The following is an 18,797-nucleotide window of genomic DNA, read 5'->3' on the forward strand; positions in this document are numbered from 1 at the left end:
TCAAGGTGTTCCAGAGCCTGGCAGGATATGATGTTGTTATGCTTGACGGCTCTCAGGTGTGAACGTGTGGAAGCGTTGGGAGGAGCGGCTAAAAATAGAACGCGCCGGAACGACAGAAAGCGAGGAGGAAGGAGAAAAAGAGGAGAGGAGGAGAAAAAGTTCAGACGGCACAAAAAAACAACACGCAAACTTCTTCCTCCAACGGCTGTTTCGACGCGTTGCCCCGTGGTCGCCCGGTGGCTTGCGAAACGGGGGATGAGGTATTTCGGGTTTGTTCGTCACATCCCCCCCCCCCCGCGACCGCCGTGATATGGGGGGGTTCAAGGGTCGGGACTGGAGGGAGAGGATAGCACTACGACATGCAGGGACCTCGGCCCCGCTGTGGCTGTCATCCCCGCTCAGTGTCCGGAAGGCCAGCCAACCAGAACGCAGCAGAACGCGACGGAACGGTCCGGAACACACCAGAATCGAAACACGCTAGAATATAACATGGCGCAAAATAACAGAAGAGAACACAACAGAATAGAACAGAACACGACGGAACGGTCCGGAACACATTAGAATAGAACACACCAGAATAGAACAGAATAGAACAAAATGGTCCAGAAGAGAGACTCAACTAGAACAGAGCAGAATAATATTGAACAGAACATAGAATATAATGTAATAAAACAGCATGGAAATGTACAGAACAGAATAGAATAGCACGCACTAGAATACGGTGCAATGGAACACAGCAGTCCTTAACGGAGTGGGACTTGTTGCGGCCATCTGAATGTGGCGTCCTGCATTCAGTTCCCCCCACCCAGCTCGCAATCGGAACCAAGATGGAGCCGAGATGGAGCCAAGATGGCCGCCAGCTGGGCGAACAGGAACCATAGAAGAAGGAAAGTGGGAAAGAACGACAATGAGAACAGCGAATACTAGCCGCTGCAAGGCTTGCGGAGGAAAATGGCGCGCAGGAATTAAACGGAGGCAGGGGGTAAGGGATTGGGTTTGGATGGGTGGATCCGTGGCTGGGTGGGTGTGTGGGTGGGGGTTAGGGGCCCGAGACGGGGGGGGGCAGGTCGTCTGGCACTGTCTCCGAGCAGAAGATGCGGCGGCATGAAGGACAACCAGCCAATGGGATGTGGGTGTGCGGTGTGGCAGGGAGGGGGTGAGGGGGGTGGGTGTCAGTGGGTGGGCGAGGAGCGGTCGGTGCTGGTATTTCTGCCCTGTCACATCATGTTAGTGTGCAGCCGAGCGCAACTGCTGAGCACACCACTGTGGACAGCTCAGGACACACCGGACGGGAGAGACACACACACACACGCACACACACACACACACACACACACACACACACACACACACACACACACACACACACACACACACACACACACACACACACACACACAACGATGCATAAACACAGTCAGCACAGTCGGTGGCTCCGGATGCACCAGGTGAGAGACACACCATTCACGCGTATGTGTGCACACACACACACACACACACACACACACACACAGACCAAACACACAAAGCCACACAAATTCACAAGGACATGCAAAATATTAAATTAAAAAAGAGCACACGCGTTTATAAACACTGTCAGACACTCAGACACAAGACAGACTCAATTTCAACCTTACGTTTTCCTTCACGAGTCCATGCCTACCCTTAGGCACTCAAATGCTTGCATTCAGACTGACATGGAGACAATGTCATTGTACATTTAACAGACACAAACACACGTATGTGACACGCACACACACACGCACACACACAGTCATTGTAATGTCCTATGAGGTCTGTCAAGGACATTTGACTTGAGTGAACACAGATGGACCCTGGACAGAGGGCACTCGTGCATTTCTCAATTTCTTGAAAATGACCCTCCGTGCACTCATCTCCTTAAAGGTACAGTGCGTGACATTGAACACCAGCATTGAAAAATAGTTACTACAGTCAAAATTTTAAGTGTTGGAGAGAGCAAAGAGAGGGACAGGGTAGAATCTAGTACAATCTCAGTTGTTCCGGCTGGTAAGCTCGCTTCCAGGAATGCAGCAAGCTGTGTTTGTATGCCAATTTGTTTCATATCTTGCAACCTGGCTGGTGTAATAGTGAACCATAACACACAGGCCAGGCCAAAATAAGAAACGATTTAACCCCAGGATGGAGGTGTTGCAGGTGATGCAGTGTTCAAGGAGAGCCAGTATTTCAATTTATGTTTTCTTAATTTCTTATGACGAATCCCGGGCATTTTATGATTAAGTAAGCTCAATTTGTTACATATTGTACATCTTCCGGACACACATCCACCTCGATGGAGACTCGATCCAATGAAAAACCCTCATACATTTTTTACCAAACTCAACCCTCTCAATTTCATTCAAACTCAACTCAGTTGATCAAATTGAAACATAAACGTCTCCTGTTAGATCCTTCTGGCAGGGTTTGGGGTCTTTGGAATTAGCCCCTTTGCTCATGTCTGTATCATTGACATGGGTACCTCAAGAACTAACAACTAATAATGGATGGAGTACCTAGTCTTACCTCAAAGTCGTTTCTGATTTAATGTTGTAAATATACAAGCAGTGAAGGCCAGGAAGGCCTACAGGCTAGACAGAAAAAAAGCCTGTTTCCTTAACAAAGCACAATCAATGTCAGATCGCTGTCCTTGTCAGTCCAATCAAAAGTGCCCCCCGGACAGCCTTACCTTAGTATGACTCAGTACGTCAGCAGATATCCTGGACCTTTTGACCTGTCACTCAACTGGACAGGGCAGCACGTTAGGGATCGGAGGAGCGAATTATACTCGTTTTTGAAGACGTCGTTTTCTCGAAAGGAGGGAACTTTTGTAGTCAGTCGGTGTGATAAGCGGCAGGTGACCTACATTTCAAGAAACACCAGTCAAAACGTGGAGACGTACAGAGAGGGATGGGAGAAAGGGGGGAATTACAGAGGCATTGGGAGAGACAAACTGACATATACGAAAGTAGAAGGCCAACGCAGACAAGGCGTATAGGGACACGTTTTTTCTTTCCTGTAATCATTTTTGACATTTCCATTTTGTTCTCGCATCGTCCATAAACACCCTGGTTGTATAGTAGCCTAGGCCTAACCGATGCAGAACTATATTTATATTTAATTATCCTACATGGGAAACCACGATATGTATGTGGGAGTGAGTGTGTCTCGGAGAAGGGCTTTGCAAAATGAGGCAATAGGCTTATTTTGTCTTTTAAATTAGCCACTTGAACCTCGTAACTATTTCAAAGACAATCTCTTCTTTTTTTTAATTAGAATGCATTTTAAATTTGACGGTGCACAAATCAGTAGGGGTAAATTGTCGTTTAATTCAATTTACCTGATTGTATTGCCTCATTCAAGGTGCAGCAGCCTAATGGCCTCTGTGAGGCATTCGAACGAGTCGAAGGGCTGAGCTCTCCCAGTAGACAACACAACTGGGAGTATACCATAGCTGCAATGCACAAAACAACGGAACCTCATGCAATGAGTGAGAAGCCTCCCGAATTGCACTAACTATGTTAAGCGTTTCTATCACATTAAGAACAACGCAGCAAGTAAATTGAGCGCGGTAATAGCAGCCGGCGACTGGATTTTTGTGTGAAGCTCTGCTGCCACATAGCGGACACATTACACTCACACTTGAACCCAAAGGCCTTGTTTTATTGTCGCAACTTTTTCAAAACAAAAGGAGTGGTTCAGTACACACAACCAATTTAATAGGATGTGTCATAAATACAAGTAATAAATATTACATAAATATGGGCGTCAAAATAATCATGATCATAATGTATCATTAATCTCCCACCCACATAGTTGTCCTTCAATTTATTACAGCTTAACAAAAGTATAAACCAAACATATAGATACATTTTTTATTCAACTCGGTATACAAAAAATCTAAATATTGCTAATTTGCAGTTCAAAGTGTCCAAAAAATCAAAGAGGTCGTTTTTCAAGTACACCGTAATTCAAATACACTCCATAATTACTTGATGACATGACAAGTCATGCTTAGGATGATGTTCAGTAAAAAAGCATCCAGTTATCCTTGATTGCATCCTTGTCCCAGGACTGATTAAAAGACAGGGCTCATCATTAGCGCAGCAAAGGAGTCATTGCTGGCTAGTCACGTTTAAACCCCCAGTCTCCAATGTTCGTGGATGAGGATCAGACAAAACCTTTAATCAGCGGCCTCGTCACATCAATCAATCAATCAGTCAGCCAATGAATTCCTGGTCTAGGACTGGCTCTGAGGTACTGTGTAAGGTGCTGTGATCTGTGTTTAGCAGGCCTTCAGTGCATTAATCAGGGATACTGCAACAAAGCTGACCAGCGTTAGTTTCCTTGGGTGTTGTGTCTGTGTTAATTCACATAATCATAGTCGATTATAACCCCTCTGACCCGCTCTCTCTAGAATCCTCCTAATTAAAATACTAGAGGTGAGTAAAATGTATGTTCCTCCAAGGTAAACCTCGCTCACAAAGCTTTAGGAGCACAACAACCACGGACCCGGATGACTGCAGTCCGTAGCTCAGCGGTCAGAGCGTTTGCCGTCCGATCTAACAATCGCCGGGGATCCCGATGTTCCCCGCAGCCCATATGAGGACTGGGCCCGGGAGGTGACCTCTCACGCTCGGGCTGCACGATATGGAGAAAAAAAAAATCGCATTGTGATATTGCGATTTTTGTTCGATCATTGTGTAAGGATTGGGGTCATTTTGTAGTGGAGTGCATCGGCCTAGATCTGTTTGGTAATCCCCTCGCATGGTGCACCACTGGCAAAGGCATCAAAGTGATTTAAAAATAAATAAAAAGTAAGACATTTTTTTGTGATGTGCGTATCGTGATTTATCGCAGCCCTGTCTCACGCCATGAAGGACCGGCTGCTCGGGAGCCTGGAAATCTTGTGTCCGACGCTGGAGGTCTTCCTCGCACCGCTGCTCCTCACGGGGCCCGTCTTCATCCTCGCGCTGCTCAGCGCGCTGTCGGACAGCGCCTTCCCCCCTCCCACAAACCGCAGGTTCGCCTCCTCCTCCTGTTTCCGCAGGTTGCTGAGGTTATGCGAGTCGTAGGACCTATCCGGCGTGCCGCGCCGCCCCTGTTTCCTGGGGCAGAACCACTTGACGGCGGCGTAGAGGAGCTCCACCAGGCTGGAGGCGGCCGACACCACGCCCACCCCAAAGTAGAACACCAGGAAGACGGTCTTCTCGGCGGGCCTGGAGGTGAAGCAGTCCACCGTGTACGGGCAGGGGTAGCGGCTGCAGGGGAACTGGGCCTCCAGCTTGAAGCCGTACAGCCACCACTGGCCCACCAGCACGCCCACCTCCGCCATCAGGCGGAAGGCCACGTTCACCAGGTAGAGCTGCCTCAGGCGCCTCTCCTCTGGGTTATCCTGGCTGCAGGTGGAGGCGGTGCCGTCGGCGGACGAGGAGGGCTTTTTCTTGGAGACGTGGTGCATGGCGTACATCAGGTAGAGCATTGCCGGGGTGGAGATGAGGATGATGTGGAAGACCCAGAACCGGTACAGGGAGATGGGGAAGGCATGGTCGTAGCACACCTGCTTGCAGCCCGGCTGCAGGGTGTTGCAGGAGAACTCTTCCTGCTCGTCGTCAAACAGGTCAGACGCCACGGTGCCCAGGATCAGAATGCGGAACACGAGCATGATGAAGAGCCAGAAGCGACCCAGCATGGGAGAGTGTGCCTGGAGGTGTTCGAACAGATCACCCAGGAAGCTCCATTCCCCCATGGCGGCGGTGGTAGTAGGGTGGCGATGTCCTTTGAAAGGGGAATGGGTGTTGGTGTCCCTCGATCAGCTGCGAGTACACCTCTCAGGGCTTTCAACTGTTTTCAGGGCTTTTGTTGTCCTGAAACCCACCAAAGTCACATACATTAGAAATGTATACATGTCCGTGTTATTTATTAATTATAATACTAAAAAGGGAAAATATAAGGATTTACAAAAAAAGAAAATTAGGTCTAGGAAATGGAAAAAAGTAATATTAGAGAGCTTGCATTGAGGGAACTTAAAAAAAAGAAAAGGAAGTCAGTATAGGTAGCTCAGGGACATGTCTCAATGAATGGCTTTTCATTGTCTTTCATCTGATTATTGACTTTTAAGCAAGCAATCACACTGACTCGTCTACTCATCTACTGACCCAGAGAAAACCTTGAAGCACGCTTTAGTACCCACCTATGTACCCAATACATAGGAGGGCAAGTTATTCACCCGACAAGATTTAAACAACTTCACATTCATCTTCTACATCATTTGATACATCCTCAAACATGTGAATGCCAAGAGACAGAGAAAGAGTGTAACTTACCCAAGTCTCGCTTTTCCTTGACAAAGTCGCTGTGTCAATGAGTTTAGGAGTTCAGTTCTTTTACAGGAGGGAAATGACTGGTCAAAAGGAAATTCCTGCTCTGCTCTAATGGGTTGCCATCAGGGGCCTGATCCTGCTGGCCTGTTTATAACAGAAATGTTTAGATGATGAGCGATAGCGTGATGATGAACCCTTTAAAGCCAGTGCCCGAATGAGAGGAAGTTGTGAGGCCGGCAGGACTTGCCAGCTCAGCAGTACCCTATATCGCATTCTTTCATTGATTCACTTTCTCTTTCTTTACAAGAGAACTTTGACCACCATGAATAAAGAAATTAAGTTGCGTTCATAAAATGGGTTGTTGTTGCTGACATATGGTTTGAGGATGACCCCTCAAATAATTTGAGACACAGCACCAAGTAAAGTCAAGATCCTGCCAATACAGTCTTCATATCAAACAAGATTTCTCAAGGAAGGGACAATTCTCTCTCAACTCTTTGAGACTTATCTGATTGAGGGGAAAACAAAACATAGCACTTGACTCTGAAAAACAGTTAGCCATTTAAACTATCATGAGGTACAAGATCAGATAAACTTTTGAGTCAACCAAATATTAACCAGACAAAAGATGATAAACTTTATGAACTCTGAATTAAAAGATTTTACCCCTTTATTATTATTATGTATTCAGGGATATTTGTAGAACCTCTGCCGTGCTTTAGTGTAGTTAATTGTTCTCGGTGATCTATCTAAAATGTGATCTATATACTTGTGAATAATATAAAAGCAAAAACTGACCAAATTTTATTTATCCTACACTATTGATATAATTTAGAAAAATCCTCTTACAGTGAACAGTTTACATATAATTGGCAGAGTGTGAATACAGAACAGCATCAATGTATTGTACCTACATTTGAGGTATAAACCTCATTTTGTCTAAAGGTTTATGATTCTGGTAACTACAGCATAATTTAGTGCCAGAAGGCCCTAGTGCTGTTGTTATTTGCCTGGACTACATTTATTGTTGTGTGCCCTGCTGTAAAGGGCATGACACAAATCTTTAATCTAGAGATACAACTTGTAGACGCTGTGCAACCCACTGATTACCTGTTAATTAAACCTGAAGTACTTGCTCGCACCCGGTTAGACTTTAGACCAGAAACCAGTTGGAACTGCCCTTGGCATCAATCATAATATAAGATTATGATGATAATAATAATGATAATCGTTTTTTGTAAAAAATGGATCATCTGAGAATACTGGCTGGAAACCCGAGCAGACTCAATTTAAGCTCAGCAAAAGTACTTTATTACAGTAAAGCCCCCCAATACTGTGTCGATATCAACATATTTGTACATGCCCTTTAAGTCTGCATAAGGGCCCTATAAAGAAAGATCTGAATGATAAATCATACAATTCTAACAACATTGTGTAAAAATACAGAAACAGGGTTTTATCTGTCCATGCTGCCTCAGAACCAGCAAACAACATTGTTTTTGTGCACTGCATCCATGGTCTCCTGTTCTTGGAAAAACCAGCATCCGATGGGGGGAGACCGTATTCTATGCTACATACATACAGCAGCTGTATTTATAACAGGGGCAGAGCAAGCCATGGAGTGTTTTCTATGGGTATTTGACACCTGTATGTTCCTGGTTAATCGACGATGCTGCATTAACAACAACTATTGTTGTTTCACTCCCAGCCCTACTTGCCGTTGGGCTGCTTCACCGTCGTGGACCTGCCCTTCTTCCTGTCTCCGTCCTGATGGTCGCATGTTGACAACTGAAACAGGAACACACAAGTCACACCCCAATCAAGGATTTTTGATGAAACAAGGCCAAACAAGGAAGGGTAGGATGAGGAGAGTGAAGAGAGTTGGTATCAGGAGACAAGATCAAAGCGTTGTGTTTAGGTTTGACTCCCCAGCATGTTCCTGGGGTGATTACATCCCGTCTCATCCCAGCCTTGAACCACAACAGTTCCCTGCGGCTCTCGGAGTTGCATGACACCCTTTCGGTTTATTTCATACCATAACAGACTGTCAGCTTTTAAAACCGATCCCTCAACAATAGCCAGGGCCAGCTCTTGAAAACATGAGTCCTAGGCAAGATATTATTTAGGGCTAGCACTAGGAATTAAAACTAGATGGAGGGAGAGGGAGAGAGGAGAGAACAATAGGGAAATGGGAAGCCTTCGGGAAGACGTGTCCATGAATTATCTTCAATGTCACTCTCTATGAAGAGTTTCTTCAAGAGCATTTGTTTCACAAGCCTGGTGGTTTGAATTTACAAAAAATAAAACAACATTGATTTGCTGTCATGTTTCATGCAAAGTATTATGTCATTATGTACACTGTATATATAACTAAGTCCTCTCTCACCAGGGTTTGAATGCAAACAGAGGGGGACATACCTTTTTTTGAATCATTCTTGAATCCACAGCTGTCGCCAACTCAGGCAAGCAACCTATCTTTAACTTATATCTTGCAAGATGCAGCAAGATTTAATGGCGCAATAAACGCCAGATTTGACATGACAAAAGAGAGGAAGAGATTGTCTTTCTGTGGTTGTATGTACATCCATTTTGTACCATACCATCTATGTGTGTGTGTGTGTATATTTGTGTATGCGTGTAAATGTACATCCATTTGTGTGTTTCTGTGAGAGACTGTTCCTGTGTGTGTGTGTGTGTGTGTGTGTGTGTGTGTGTGTGTGTGTGTGTGTGTGTGTGTGTGTGTGTGTGTGTGTGTGTGTGTGTGTGTGTGTGTGTGGGTGTGTGTGTGTGTGTACGTCCATGAGTGTGTGTGTGTGCTTGTGTGTGTGCCTGTGTGTTTGTATGTCCATGAGTTCACCACTCTTTTCCAAGGGGAGGATAACAGCATCGAAAGAGGTGAAAACCATAATGGGCCAATTGCTCTGTCAGTTAGCATTCATGTGCTTTAAAACCGTACTCCTTAAAACAGAGGTTTTGGAGTTTAACACGCAGCTGCGCACGAGATTGAATGTGATTGCTGTGTAACGACTCATACAGGATCAGCTGATTCCCAGCTGACTCGGTTTAAACTGCTCTGATTTCTAGTAGGCCTATAGTACTCTGATTTCTAGTAGGCCTATACCCCAGCAGATGCAGTCTTACTTAATGGTGGATGCATTTTGTGCTATAATTTCCAACAAAAACTTGGGAATGTAAAGTGAACTTTAATATAATAAAACTGTAATAAATAAAAATTCTAATAATGTTTAGAATTATGAAACATTATGAAATAGTCTAGGCTACTTTTTGTGGAAATCTGAGTCTGGAATCTGCCCTCACCTACGTCAATCAATTACTTGTCATTGATAACCATTTTAGTTAAGCATTGACCTTTTTATGTTTCGTTGAATGGTATCCTCTGTGCGTTCATTTATTTTTTTACACACAAATCTGTTCTTTGTAGAGTTTTAGTTGGGCACTTTAAGGAACTCCTATATTGTAGCCTGTATTGTACTGAAGGCCTATCTGGTGTAATAAGTGTAAATGTATCATACCTATTAATAATTCATAAAACTAATTCTGTGTGTTGGTTATGATGGAGCCTTGTATGATGTATCATCCTGCAAACTGTTTAGTCTCCTCTAAAACCACGTCAGTTTCGAGATTAGACTAACACGCAGATAATACGCCCTCTAGTGTCTGATGTGAATTTCTCTGAAGACACAGCAATTGAGATCAAGGTAAAACGCAGCTGCAGGTTAAACCACAAGTAAATATGACACAGCACTGGAGCTTAAGACGTCACGTGACTTCTTGAGTTTAAAACCGTATTAAACTCTAAAAAGTGGCTAAGCTAGCGACAGAGCAATTGCCCCTATAAGTCGGGGCATGTGTAGATTTTCAGTTATGTTTTTAGTTATGTAGATTGTCGGTCTTGTCCACGCTAGTCGCAGGGAGACGTCACATACGAGACAGTCTTTCTCATTGTGTTTTCTCTACAGCCTTTAACTGAACAAATGCACAATAAACGGTCAATCTCTTGAGATGAAAAATTATAATTTAAATCCACAAACAGCATATGTGTAATTAAGGGCATATAAAGACTGGGAAGAGAAAATAATTACTTTCTCTCCATTAAAACCAATCTCAAAAGTCTACCGGAAAGGGCGGACTTACGAGCTCTATTTATACACTTGTATATATTGGGGGCGCCCTCTAGTGGCAGTAAAGCTGCATTGTAATTGTTGAACAGTGATGAGTTCTTGAGGAGCAGTCAGCGCACTAGCTGACAGCTGACCTGACCCAGAGGCTGCAGGGGGTACACAATGGTAATTGATCCTTTCAAAGTTCTGAACAGGCAGACGTTGTTCCTGATCAGAGACACCTTTAGAACACAAAGCCTCACTGTTGGTTACGGATAAGATCAGAACAGCATAACGCTCACTAAAACTAAGTTGATATCAAATTGCCATTAAGGCTTGTTTTTGCAAACAAATTTAAAATTTCTGTTATTTGTGTCTTTCCCCAAACTAAGGCAGGGTTGTGTCATACATTTCTACCAACAAAAAAAACAGAACCCATCCCCTCGATAAAACAGTATTCATCAATCAGATTAGATCAGATCAATAGGATCGATCTCCCTCATCATCACGCATGTAGGGGCCTCCAGTTTGCAATCCACCTCAAGAAGAGATCCAGCTTTAGGAGGTGGGGGGCTCTTGAAATGACCAATTGAAGCGTGTTTTGACTCCTCCCGGGGCTGACCTCTCCCTGGTGGTCAGTGGTCACCCCGCCCCCGAGAGGGGCCAGCTGGCCTACCTTCACCTCATGCTTGTCATTCCTCCTGAGACACACCTTCCTCTGGCCCGGCCTGAAACCTGCAGATCAAATACAAAAAAGGTTCATATTTACTGTGAGGCGTTGAGGCTTTAACGCCCCAACCCCACGCTCCCCCAATGCTCACCAGCACTGAGGGCACTCCCCTCTTCCACCTCATCTCATTGGCTGACTGAAGCACTGGTTTGTTTAAGCACTTGGTCTTTTGCACTTCCACAACCACTTGGTTGTGATGCATTTTCTGCTAGCGTGCGCTTTACTACCACTAATTATGTTAACAAATAAAAAACAAAGCTACTCCGCACTGTGTCCAGTTTGTGTTTAGAAACTTGTCCGAGCAGCACTTCTTTTGATTGTTTGAGATGGTTGGTGGTTTGCAGTGTCTTCGTCTAAAAGGTTGTGCTTAACGTGAACGTCTCCGACCCTGATGGCTCACCGCTCACCAACCAAGGGATGGACCTCTCGTTGCACAGGTCAGCTCCTTGTTGACCAAGTAGTTGTAGGAGGCCTGGCTGTACAGTTACCCCTGCATGAGTGAAAGCACAACCACCCAGATTACAAAGGCAGAGTAAACTGAGCTTTATGCTTTGTAGTACCACACCAACAATGCCTCCCAATGGGAGGTTGGCCTAGAGACTAACCCGGACAGGTTGTGTTCTTCATCGTGAAGTTGGTAATCTAGGCCTTACACTCCACACGCTTCTTCCTGCTGAAGGGCAGCCGGGCAGGAAATGGATCAGAGGATTCATATAAGGAGCTGGAATAGAAATGAATTCAAGATATACAAATGTCTTAACGATTAGCGTCTTGCACACAGTATAAAGTATAAACAGTCAAATTAAGTCAGTTCAATATTTTACCAATAGGTGGCAGTGTTGCGACATATTTGGATGATTGATAGCACACATCAATTGTATAGTAAAATGTATTGCATACAAATGCAATTATAGCTGTAGCTCTTTGAAGCACAAACACTACCCGGTACTAGGGGCTATTATCAACTGATGGAAACAGTTTCCTCCAGGAAGTAGAGGTGCAGCAGAAAGTTTGCATGAAGGTTTGTAGAAATTGCTGCAAATTGACACCAATGGAGGTATGTACTCTGAAATCTGTTTTGCAAGACCAGTGACAATAGTCTTAAAGGGGACATATTATACCACCAGGTGTGAGTGGGATTAGCCTTACAAGCCGTTTGGAAAATCTGCCCAATATGACATCACTAGGGGGCATGTCCACCTAGATCTGTGCGGCATAGATGAGCAAGGTTTACTTCAGTCCACTTGGTAGGCTGGTAGACTGATCTATCGAGCACAGATCTAGGTGGACACGCCCATTAGTGATGTCATATGGGGCCGATTTTTGAAACGGCTTGTAAGGCTAATCACGCTCACACCTGGTGGTATAATATGTCCCCTTTAAATTATTCTCTTGGGACAGTGCAGGTGACCGACGACCATGTTTGTAGGCCAACACACCTTCCCGAAAAGTAGAGTGGTCAGTATCCGAGGACCGACACCAGTGGGGCCCAACATGTATAAGATATACTTTACAGCCGTCAACTACCATTCCAAACGTGATGGGGTATGGATTTTCGATTATTGATACTCGATTCTTGATATCCGCAGCCAATATCTTGGTTGATCGTCTTCGTTGTCTGATTCACTTGAGTCATCATTCTCTGTCTGTCTTATTTACCTTGTGGGTTTGGTAGACTTTCCATCTCCCCTTTGTGACTTGGAATGTGCATTTGTAACTGGTGGCTCTACAGGTATATCATTAACTTGGAGCAGCAGATTTGGGTGGACAGTGCGCATGGGACGGCTTTCTGTCTCAGGGCTTACCTTATAGACTGGGTTTTCACCAGCTGCTCTCGTACAATATAGACATTCAAGGGAAGTCAGTTCAATATTTGTCCAAAAGGTGGCAGTGTTGTGACATATTTGGATGATTGATAGCACACATCAATTGTATTGTAAAATGTATTGCATAAAATGCAATTATAGCTGTAGCTCTTTGGAGCAGAACACTATCAGGGGCTGTTATCAACAGAAGGAAACCATTTCTAAACCCGTACCTTGATGAAATCGGTTTCACAAGACAAGTGACAATAGTCTTAAATGATTCACTTAGAACAGTGCGGGTGACCGACAACCATGGTCGAACTCTGACGCATGTTAAAAACAAGTAGAGTGGTCAGTAGCCTAGGCCCTACAACAGGGGGGCCAATATACAGTTCAGGCTGCCGCCAACTACCATTCCAAACGAGTGGCTGCTCACCACTGTTTCTTCACCATATAAGGTTTTATGAGAATTAAACACTACAAGCCCAAGCCAAGACGGTCCAAAGATTTACCTGGGTTTACCATTCTGCCTACTTCCAATATAAACTGAATTCTTACCTGTGTTTGAGAGATTCTTCATGAGCCATCTCCAGAACGCAAGCTCGTTTAACTTGTGTCTCTGTTTGAAAAAAACACGTGTTGAACATTTACCGCTCTCCGAGTCATGCCTAGCACGAAATGACAGTAGGCCTACATAAAAAGATCAAATTTGTTTTTCATCAATCTCTCGAACCGGTATTTGTGAAAACAAAAATTACTGAAGTAAAAATTATTTTTGCTTAATAATTTTTAAGATTGGATACGGAAATCCTGCGCTTACATGGTGGGCCTGGAGTGACAACACCACTCCAGCAATGAGCCTTAGAATGAAACAAACGATAGACCTGAACTATAACAATGTGAGAAACTTGTAGCAGCTATGTCAACACATTTAAGACCGGCATTTCTATCTATTTTCGTCACTTTTACATTTCACTGCATACTTGTATGCATTTGAGAAATAAACTCTTGAAACTTAAATCCTGAAGTGAAGGGGATTGGGGGGAGGAGAGTTCAACACAACAGGGTCAGACCTATGCTGCACGTCATAAACTTGACATTATAAACAGTATTGCATCAGACAAATGCAGAAAAGGAGGAGCAAATGATTGACTGTTAAAATGATTGAAGTTGAATCCCGAGGAGTGCGCCAAGGTGTGCAGTTCTCGATTGGGACACACTATAAATTGGCAGAGAATTCACTGCCGCACGGACTGGCCTCATGAGACGTGACAGATGTAGCGGAACGCTCATTACGTCATTAGAAGCCAATTCGATATTGATGTATTGATATAGGTTTCATAAGCCCGTGTTTCCCCAGCGTGGGTCAGGGTCAGTGAGCAACACAATGTAGACCATACAAATGAATGCTATGCCATGTAATGCAATACAATACAAAACCCTAACCTTAACCTGCAATTAGAACACAAAGAATATTCCATTTTTAAATATATTAAAAAGGTGTGATATTCCCATGCAAAATAGTGCAGCTATGTTTGGGATTTGTTCTATAAAGATGTTGTATTGGCAAAATGTACTCAAATAGGGGTTAGAAATCAGCACAGGATGCCACCATCCGCTGTTGACTCCCATTAGGTTCGAATAATTTGTATGTTTACTGCAGCCGCTCTGCCTCCATACCTCACTGCCTCTGTAATGGACCTCTCCGTCAGTCCTCCGACACCGTGAATAAAACACTCGGGCTGAACCACATGGAGTTTGGAGGGTGTGGAGCTAGGGATTCAGAACAGGGAGTTTGGGTGGGGTTCCTAACAGGTTTGTGGAGACCCTGAAACCACAGATAGGCCTACAACTAGGTCGAGTAATAAGGGACCGGGTATCTCATTGTCAGGATCTGCGTGCGGCCCAGCGGGTTCTTTCTTCCAACAGGGGGCGACATCTGACAATATAGTGGCTTAAACTACTTCATTTAAGAATGCTTGATTCTGATTGGCTGGGAGGAGGGCATTAACCCGGCAGGTTGCCCGCTGACTTGTCGGTTCTACTTGCTGCTGACTGAGCACAGCGTCATCAAATAGTAGATCAATACGCCGCATGTATTTTTTGGAATACTTGATTCTGATTGGCTGCAGGGTGTCCATTAATCCCTGATATACGGTCACCTGCTAAATAGTTCCAGTCAAATTATCTGTTCAGCATTCAAAACGACGGCTGGAAAATGAATTATACTGTAATCAGGCAAAGCGGTTATATGCTACCCTACAGTATCTGTGGTATAAAGGCTGGGACGAATTTTGAATTATAAATAGGCCTATGTACAAGTATCATGGAATTTTGCCTAAAGTAAAATCCTAAATAACGAAAATGTACCGTAACTTACGCTAATGAAAACGTTTTGCCACAACTGACAGAAATATCAAACAGGTTTCCCCCCATAATGACCAGTCTGATGATCAATTACTAAAAAAAATAAAAAATCAATCCTAACATTATAACTAACTTCCCAATGCTCCTAGCCGTCATTTTTAGAAATCACACAATGCAGCAACCTGTCTGTATCTTTGCCTGTTTATTTGCAGACCAATACTTTTTGCTGAGCTGCATCCGGCCTTAATATTCAGCCTGTCCTGCCACCCACCACCCACACCATAACACCCGAGGAGGATTTAGACAGAAATCAATAAATGGATCCCATTCACAACTTTGCGTTTCCACAGCTTTTTATTAAAGTAGGCCTATATTTCTGCACTGACATTTTTATTGTTTTATTTATTCTTCTTCTCCTTATAGGCCTACTTTAGTTTAACATTACTCTTTTAAATGATTGCCCCACCAAGTAAAATGTGATATCTTGCCTATTGAAAGGTGTTGGATGGCTGCTATATCAATAAAGTTGTGTAACAGATGGGGTTGTCATTGCCTGTTTGATGAACTTGGTCTGAGAGTCCGAGTTGGTTGACAAACACCCGCAGTTGGTTCTCCACCTGGACGCTGGGCAGTGGGAAAGGAGGATCATTAGGTACAGATTGAGAATAATTTACCAGAGCCACCAACTACCATTCACAACTGTCAGGTTCTCCGGGCCTTTCTGCCTCAATGTCTGCCTAAACCCGAAAATGGCATAGAGGACAACATAGTGTGTGGTGGACTCACTTAAGTTTAACAAAACTTTCTTCATTTATTTTCCACGTTTTGGAGAATGTTTGTTAGAAGTTTGCCAGTTTTTTTCAGCAGGTTGTCAGCCGTTTGAAAACCAATAGCGTCTATGCAGTCATCTTTACACTGAAGTGCACCCAGTTTAGTTATTTGTTTGGTCCTTTGTCCCGCTCAAACAAAGTCCCCACACCCGGAAGCGTGAATCAATTAAATCCCCTGTCCCATCACCTCACGTGACCTCCACGGCACAGCGCTGCCCTCCCTTGCAATATTTCCAAACAACTTAAATTCATTAAAGTAATTGCCATTTTCAGCTTTTGACCTCTGTGATCACCCCCCCCCCCCCCAGGTGTAGTGACTAGCCTCCCAAGGTTTAGTGACCCCAGGTGTAGTGATCCCACCCCCCCAGGTGTAGTGAACCCTCCCCCCCAGGTGTAGTGAACCCTCCCCCCCAGGTGTAGTGAACCCTCCCCCCCAGGTGTAGTTACCCCCAGGTGTAGTAACCCCACCCCCCCCCATGCGTATTACCCCTCCCCCAAAGGTGTAGTGACCCCACCCCCACAGGTGTAGTGACCTTTCACCCCCAAAAATATTCTCTCCATCATTTTCTATACCTCCTTTTTCTCGATTTTATATTCTCTCCATCATTGTGTGTTGGCAGTATCTATTCATCTGGACAGGAAACAATAAAGCATAACCAAAAATCGTATGAAGTGAAAATATATCATTTCAATATTAAAGGTTTCACTATTATTCCACACGTTCAAGGAGGACTATGATAAAGTAGAGGGCAGTATAACGAGGAAAGGGCAGGAACAGAAGGTTGGATTCACAGCGGTGTTGATCCAACAGGGGGCATGCGTGCTACTCCCAAAGAGCTGTGGCCTACACCCTGCTGTGAAGGCTTGGGTGGAGGGGCCCACCCGAGGGCCCCTGGAAGGCCCTCCCCAGCACCCCACACTCGTTGCTATTCCTCGTCTTCTTCACCGACCCTCAAAGAGCTCGGACACCACCCGGTCGGCCACCTCGACCAAACGTCTCCCCCTCACCATGGTGACGGAAGAGAAGGGGGGGGGGGGGGGGGGGGGGGGGGCGACAAGGAAAACAGAGCAAGCTCAGTTAAGACCCTGCATCTACTGGCATTCATAAACACACACCTCCATCACCCAGCGACTCCGTCATAAATCCCAATCCCAGTGACACCTAGTGGCCGGGACAGCGGCCAAGCCGGTGGCGCCACCGCCAGGGGCACGGCTTCTCGCTCGTACGATCGATCCCCATACATCTAATGGCTGTCGAGAGAAACAGAGTCCCAGCCCATCCATACAAGCTACTATATATCTAATTACCCAGCGCCGCTTCTCAGGGCCCTGCTGTGCTGCGACTGGAGTTGGATTTGTTCCACAGCAAACGAAGGCCGAGGTCACAGGAGTTGCTTCGTCACGACCGGACCCCCATCCTCCGGTCGTGGGGGGGGGGGGGGGGGGGGGGTTGAGGACCACGTCCCAGGGGTCGATCACCACCTTGTCCTTCACGGACACGTCCGGTACGGGCCCCGGCCCGCTGGGAGGACGGCAGGGTGGCCAGGAGGTCAGAACGTCTGTGGGGATTTCAGGGACTTGCTTTCATCTGTCAGTTCAACAGATAAACAACACACCAACACTCACGGCGCACACACTCGAAAATCCAGTTACAGAAACAGCCGAACAATTAGTTTGAATTGGCATCCATCGTTTAATTTTTTTCTGCCAACCCCTCCCCCTCCCAGTTGGCATTGATAAAGATGGATAGCGACAGAACTCTGTCGTTTGTGAAATACCATGTGGAAGCATCAATTTGAGCAATGACATTTGCTGAGCATCCAGATTATGCCAGCTAGTCAGGGAAAAATGTTCAATGACATACCGAGTGTGTGAGACACATGTGTGTGTTTGTCTTTGTGTGTGTGTGTGTGTGTGTGTGTGTGTGTGTGTGTGTGTGTGTGTGTGTGTGTGTGTGTGTGTGTGTGTGTGTGTGTGTGTGTTTGTGTGTATGTGACACGTGTTTGTGTGTGTGTGTGTGTGTGTGTGTATGGGACGTGTGTGTTTGTCATTGTGTGTGTGTGTGTGTGTGACACGTGTGTGTGTCATTATGTGTGTGTGTGTGTGTGTGTGTGTGTGTGTGTGTGTGTGTGTGTGTGTGTGTGTGTGTGTGTGTGTCTTTGCGTGACATGTGTATGTGTGTTTTGTTTGTCAGTGACGTGTGTTTGTATGTGACGTGTGTGTGTTTCCTGGTCTGGCTGGAAGGTGATGCGGGTGAACTCAAATCCCTCTGAGTCTATGGAGCAGCCCATGTTTTATACCTGAGGGGAAATACAACGTTGTGTTAGCTGGCAGATGTTTCCGGAGCTGATTAGTACGTAGCAGTTACAGCTGAACTGTAAGAGTTAGGCCAGATGTAATGAAAACCAGGAACTTGGTTCACATTCACATGAATTCACAAAGGGTGCTGTCACAGAGCATACGCTTTTCGTTTTTCCAAAGCATGTTCATAGGGTGTTTTATGTGTTGTATTGCAAATGGGAGCAGAATAATAGCCTACTAGTGAATGATAGAGAGAAAGAGAGAGGGTTTCGGGGGAGATGGGGGTTAAGTGCCAGTTTCTATTA

The 18,797-nt window shown here is 45.1% G+C and overlaps 1 protein-coding gene and 1 long non-coding RNA gene across 2 annotated transcripts; both read right to left on the reverse strand.

Annotated features, from left to right (window-relative positions):
• Positions 1 to 3,656: 3,656 nt before the first annotated feature.
• LOC132446693 (gap junction delta-3 protein-like) lies at positions 3,657 to 6,722 on the reverse strand. The gene is made up of 2 exons (XM_060037122.1): positions 6,342 to 6,722; positions 3,657 to 5,882 (listed from the first exon to the last, which is right to left on the reverse strand). Exon 2 carries the CDS (start codon positions 5,762 to 5,764, stop codon positions 4,883 to 4,885), a length of 882 nt encoding a protein of 293 aa, XP_059893105.1. The 5' UTR covers positions 5,765 to 5,882; positions 6,342 to 6,722; the 3' UTR covers positions 3,657 to 4,882.
• Positions 6,723 to 7,626: 904 nt separating this feature from the next.
• On the reverse strand, positions 7,627 to 13,646 carry LOC132447008 (uncharacterized). The gene is made up of 4 exons (XR_009523005.1): positions 13,553 to 13,646; positions 11,795 to 11,910; positions 11,136 to 11,679; positions 7,627 to 8,126 (listed from the first exon to the last, which is right to left on the reverse strand). It is a non-coding gene; the product is annotated as an uncharacterized LOC132447008 (long non-coding RNA).
• Between the last annotated feature and the right edge of the window lie 5,151 nt (positions 13,647 to 18,797).

This window comes from Gadus macrocephalus, chromosome 18, assembly GCF_031168955.1.
Source record: "Gadus macrocephalus chromosome 18, ASM3116895v1".
In the NCBI taxonomy this organism is placed as follows: domain Eukaryota; kingdom Metazoa; phylum Chordata; class Actinopteri; order Gadiformes; family Gadidae; genus Gadus; species Gadus macrocephalus.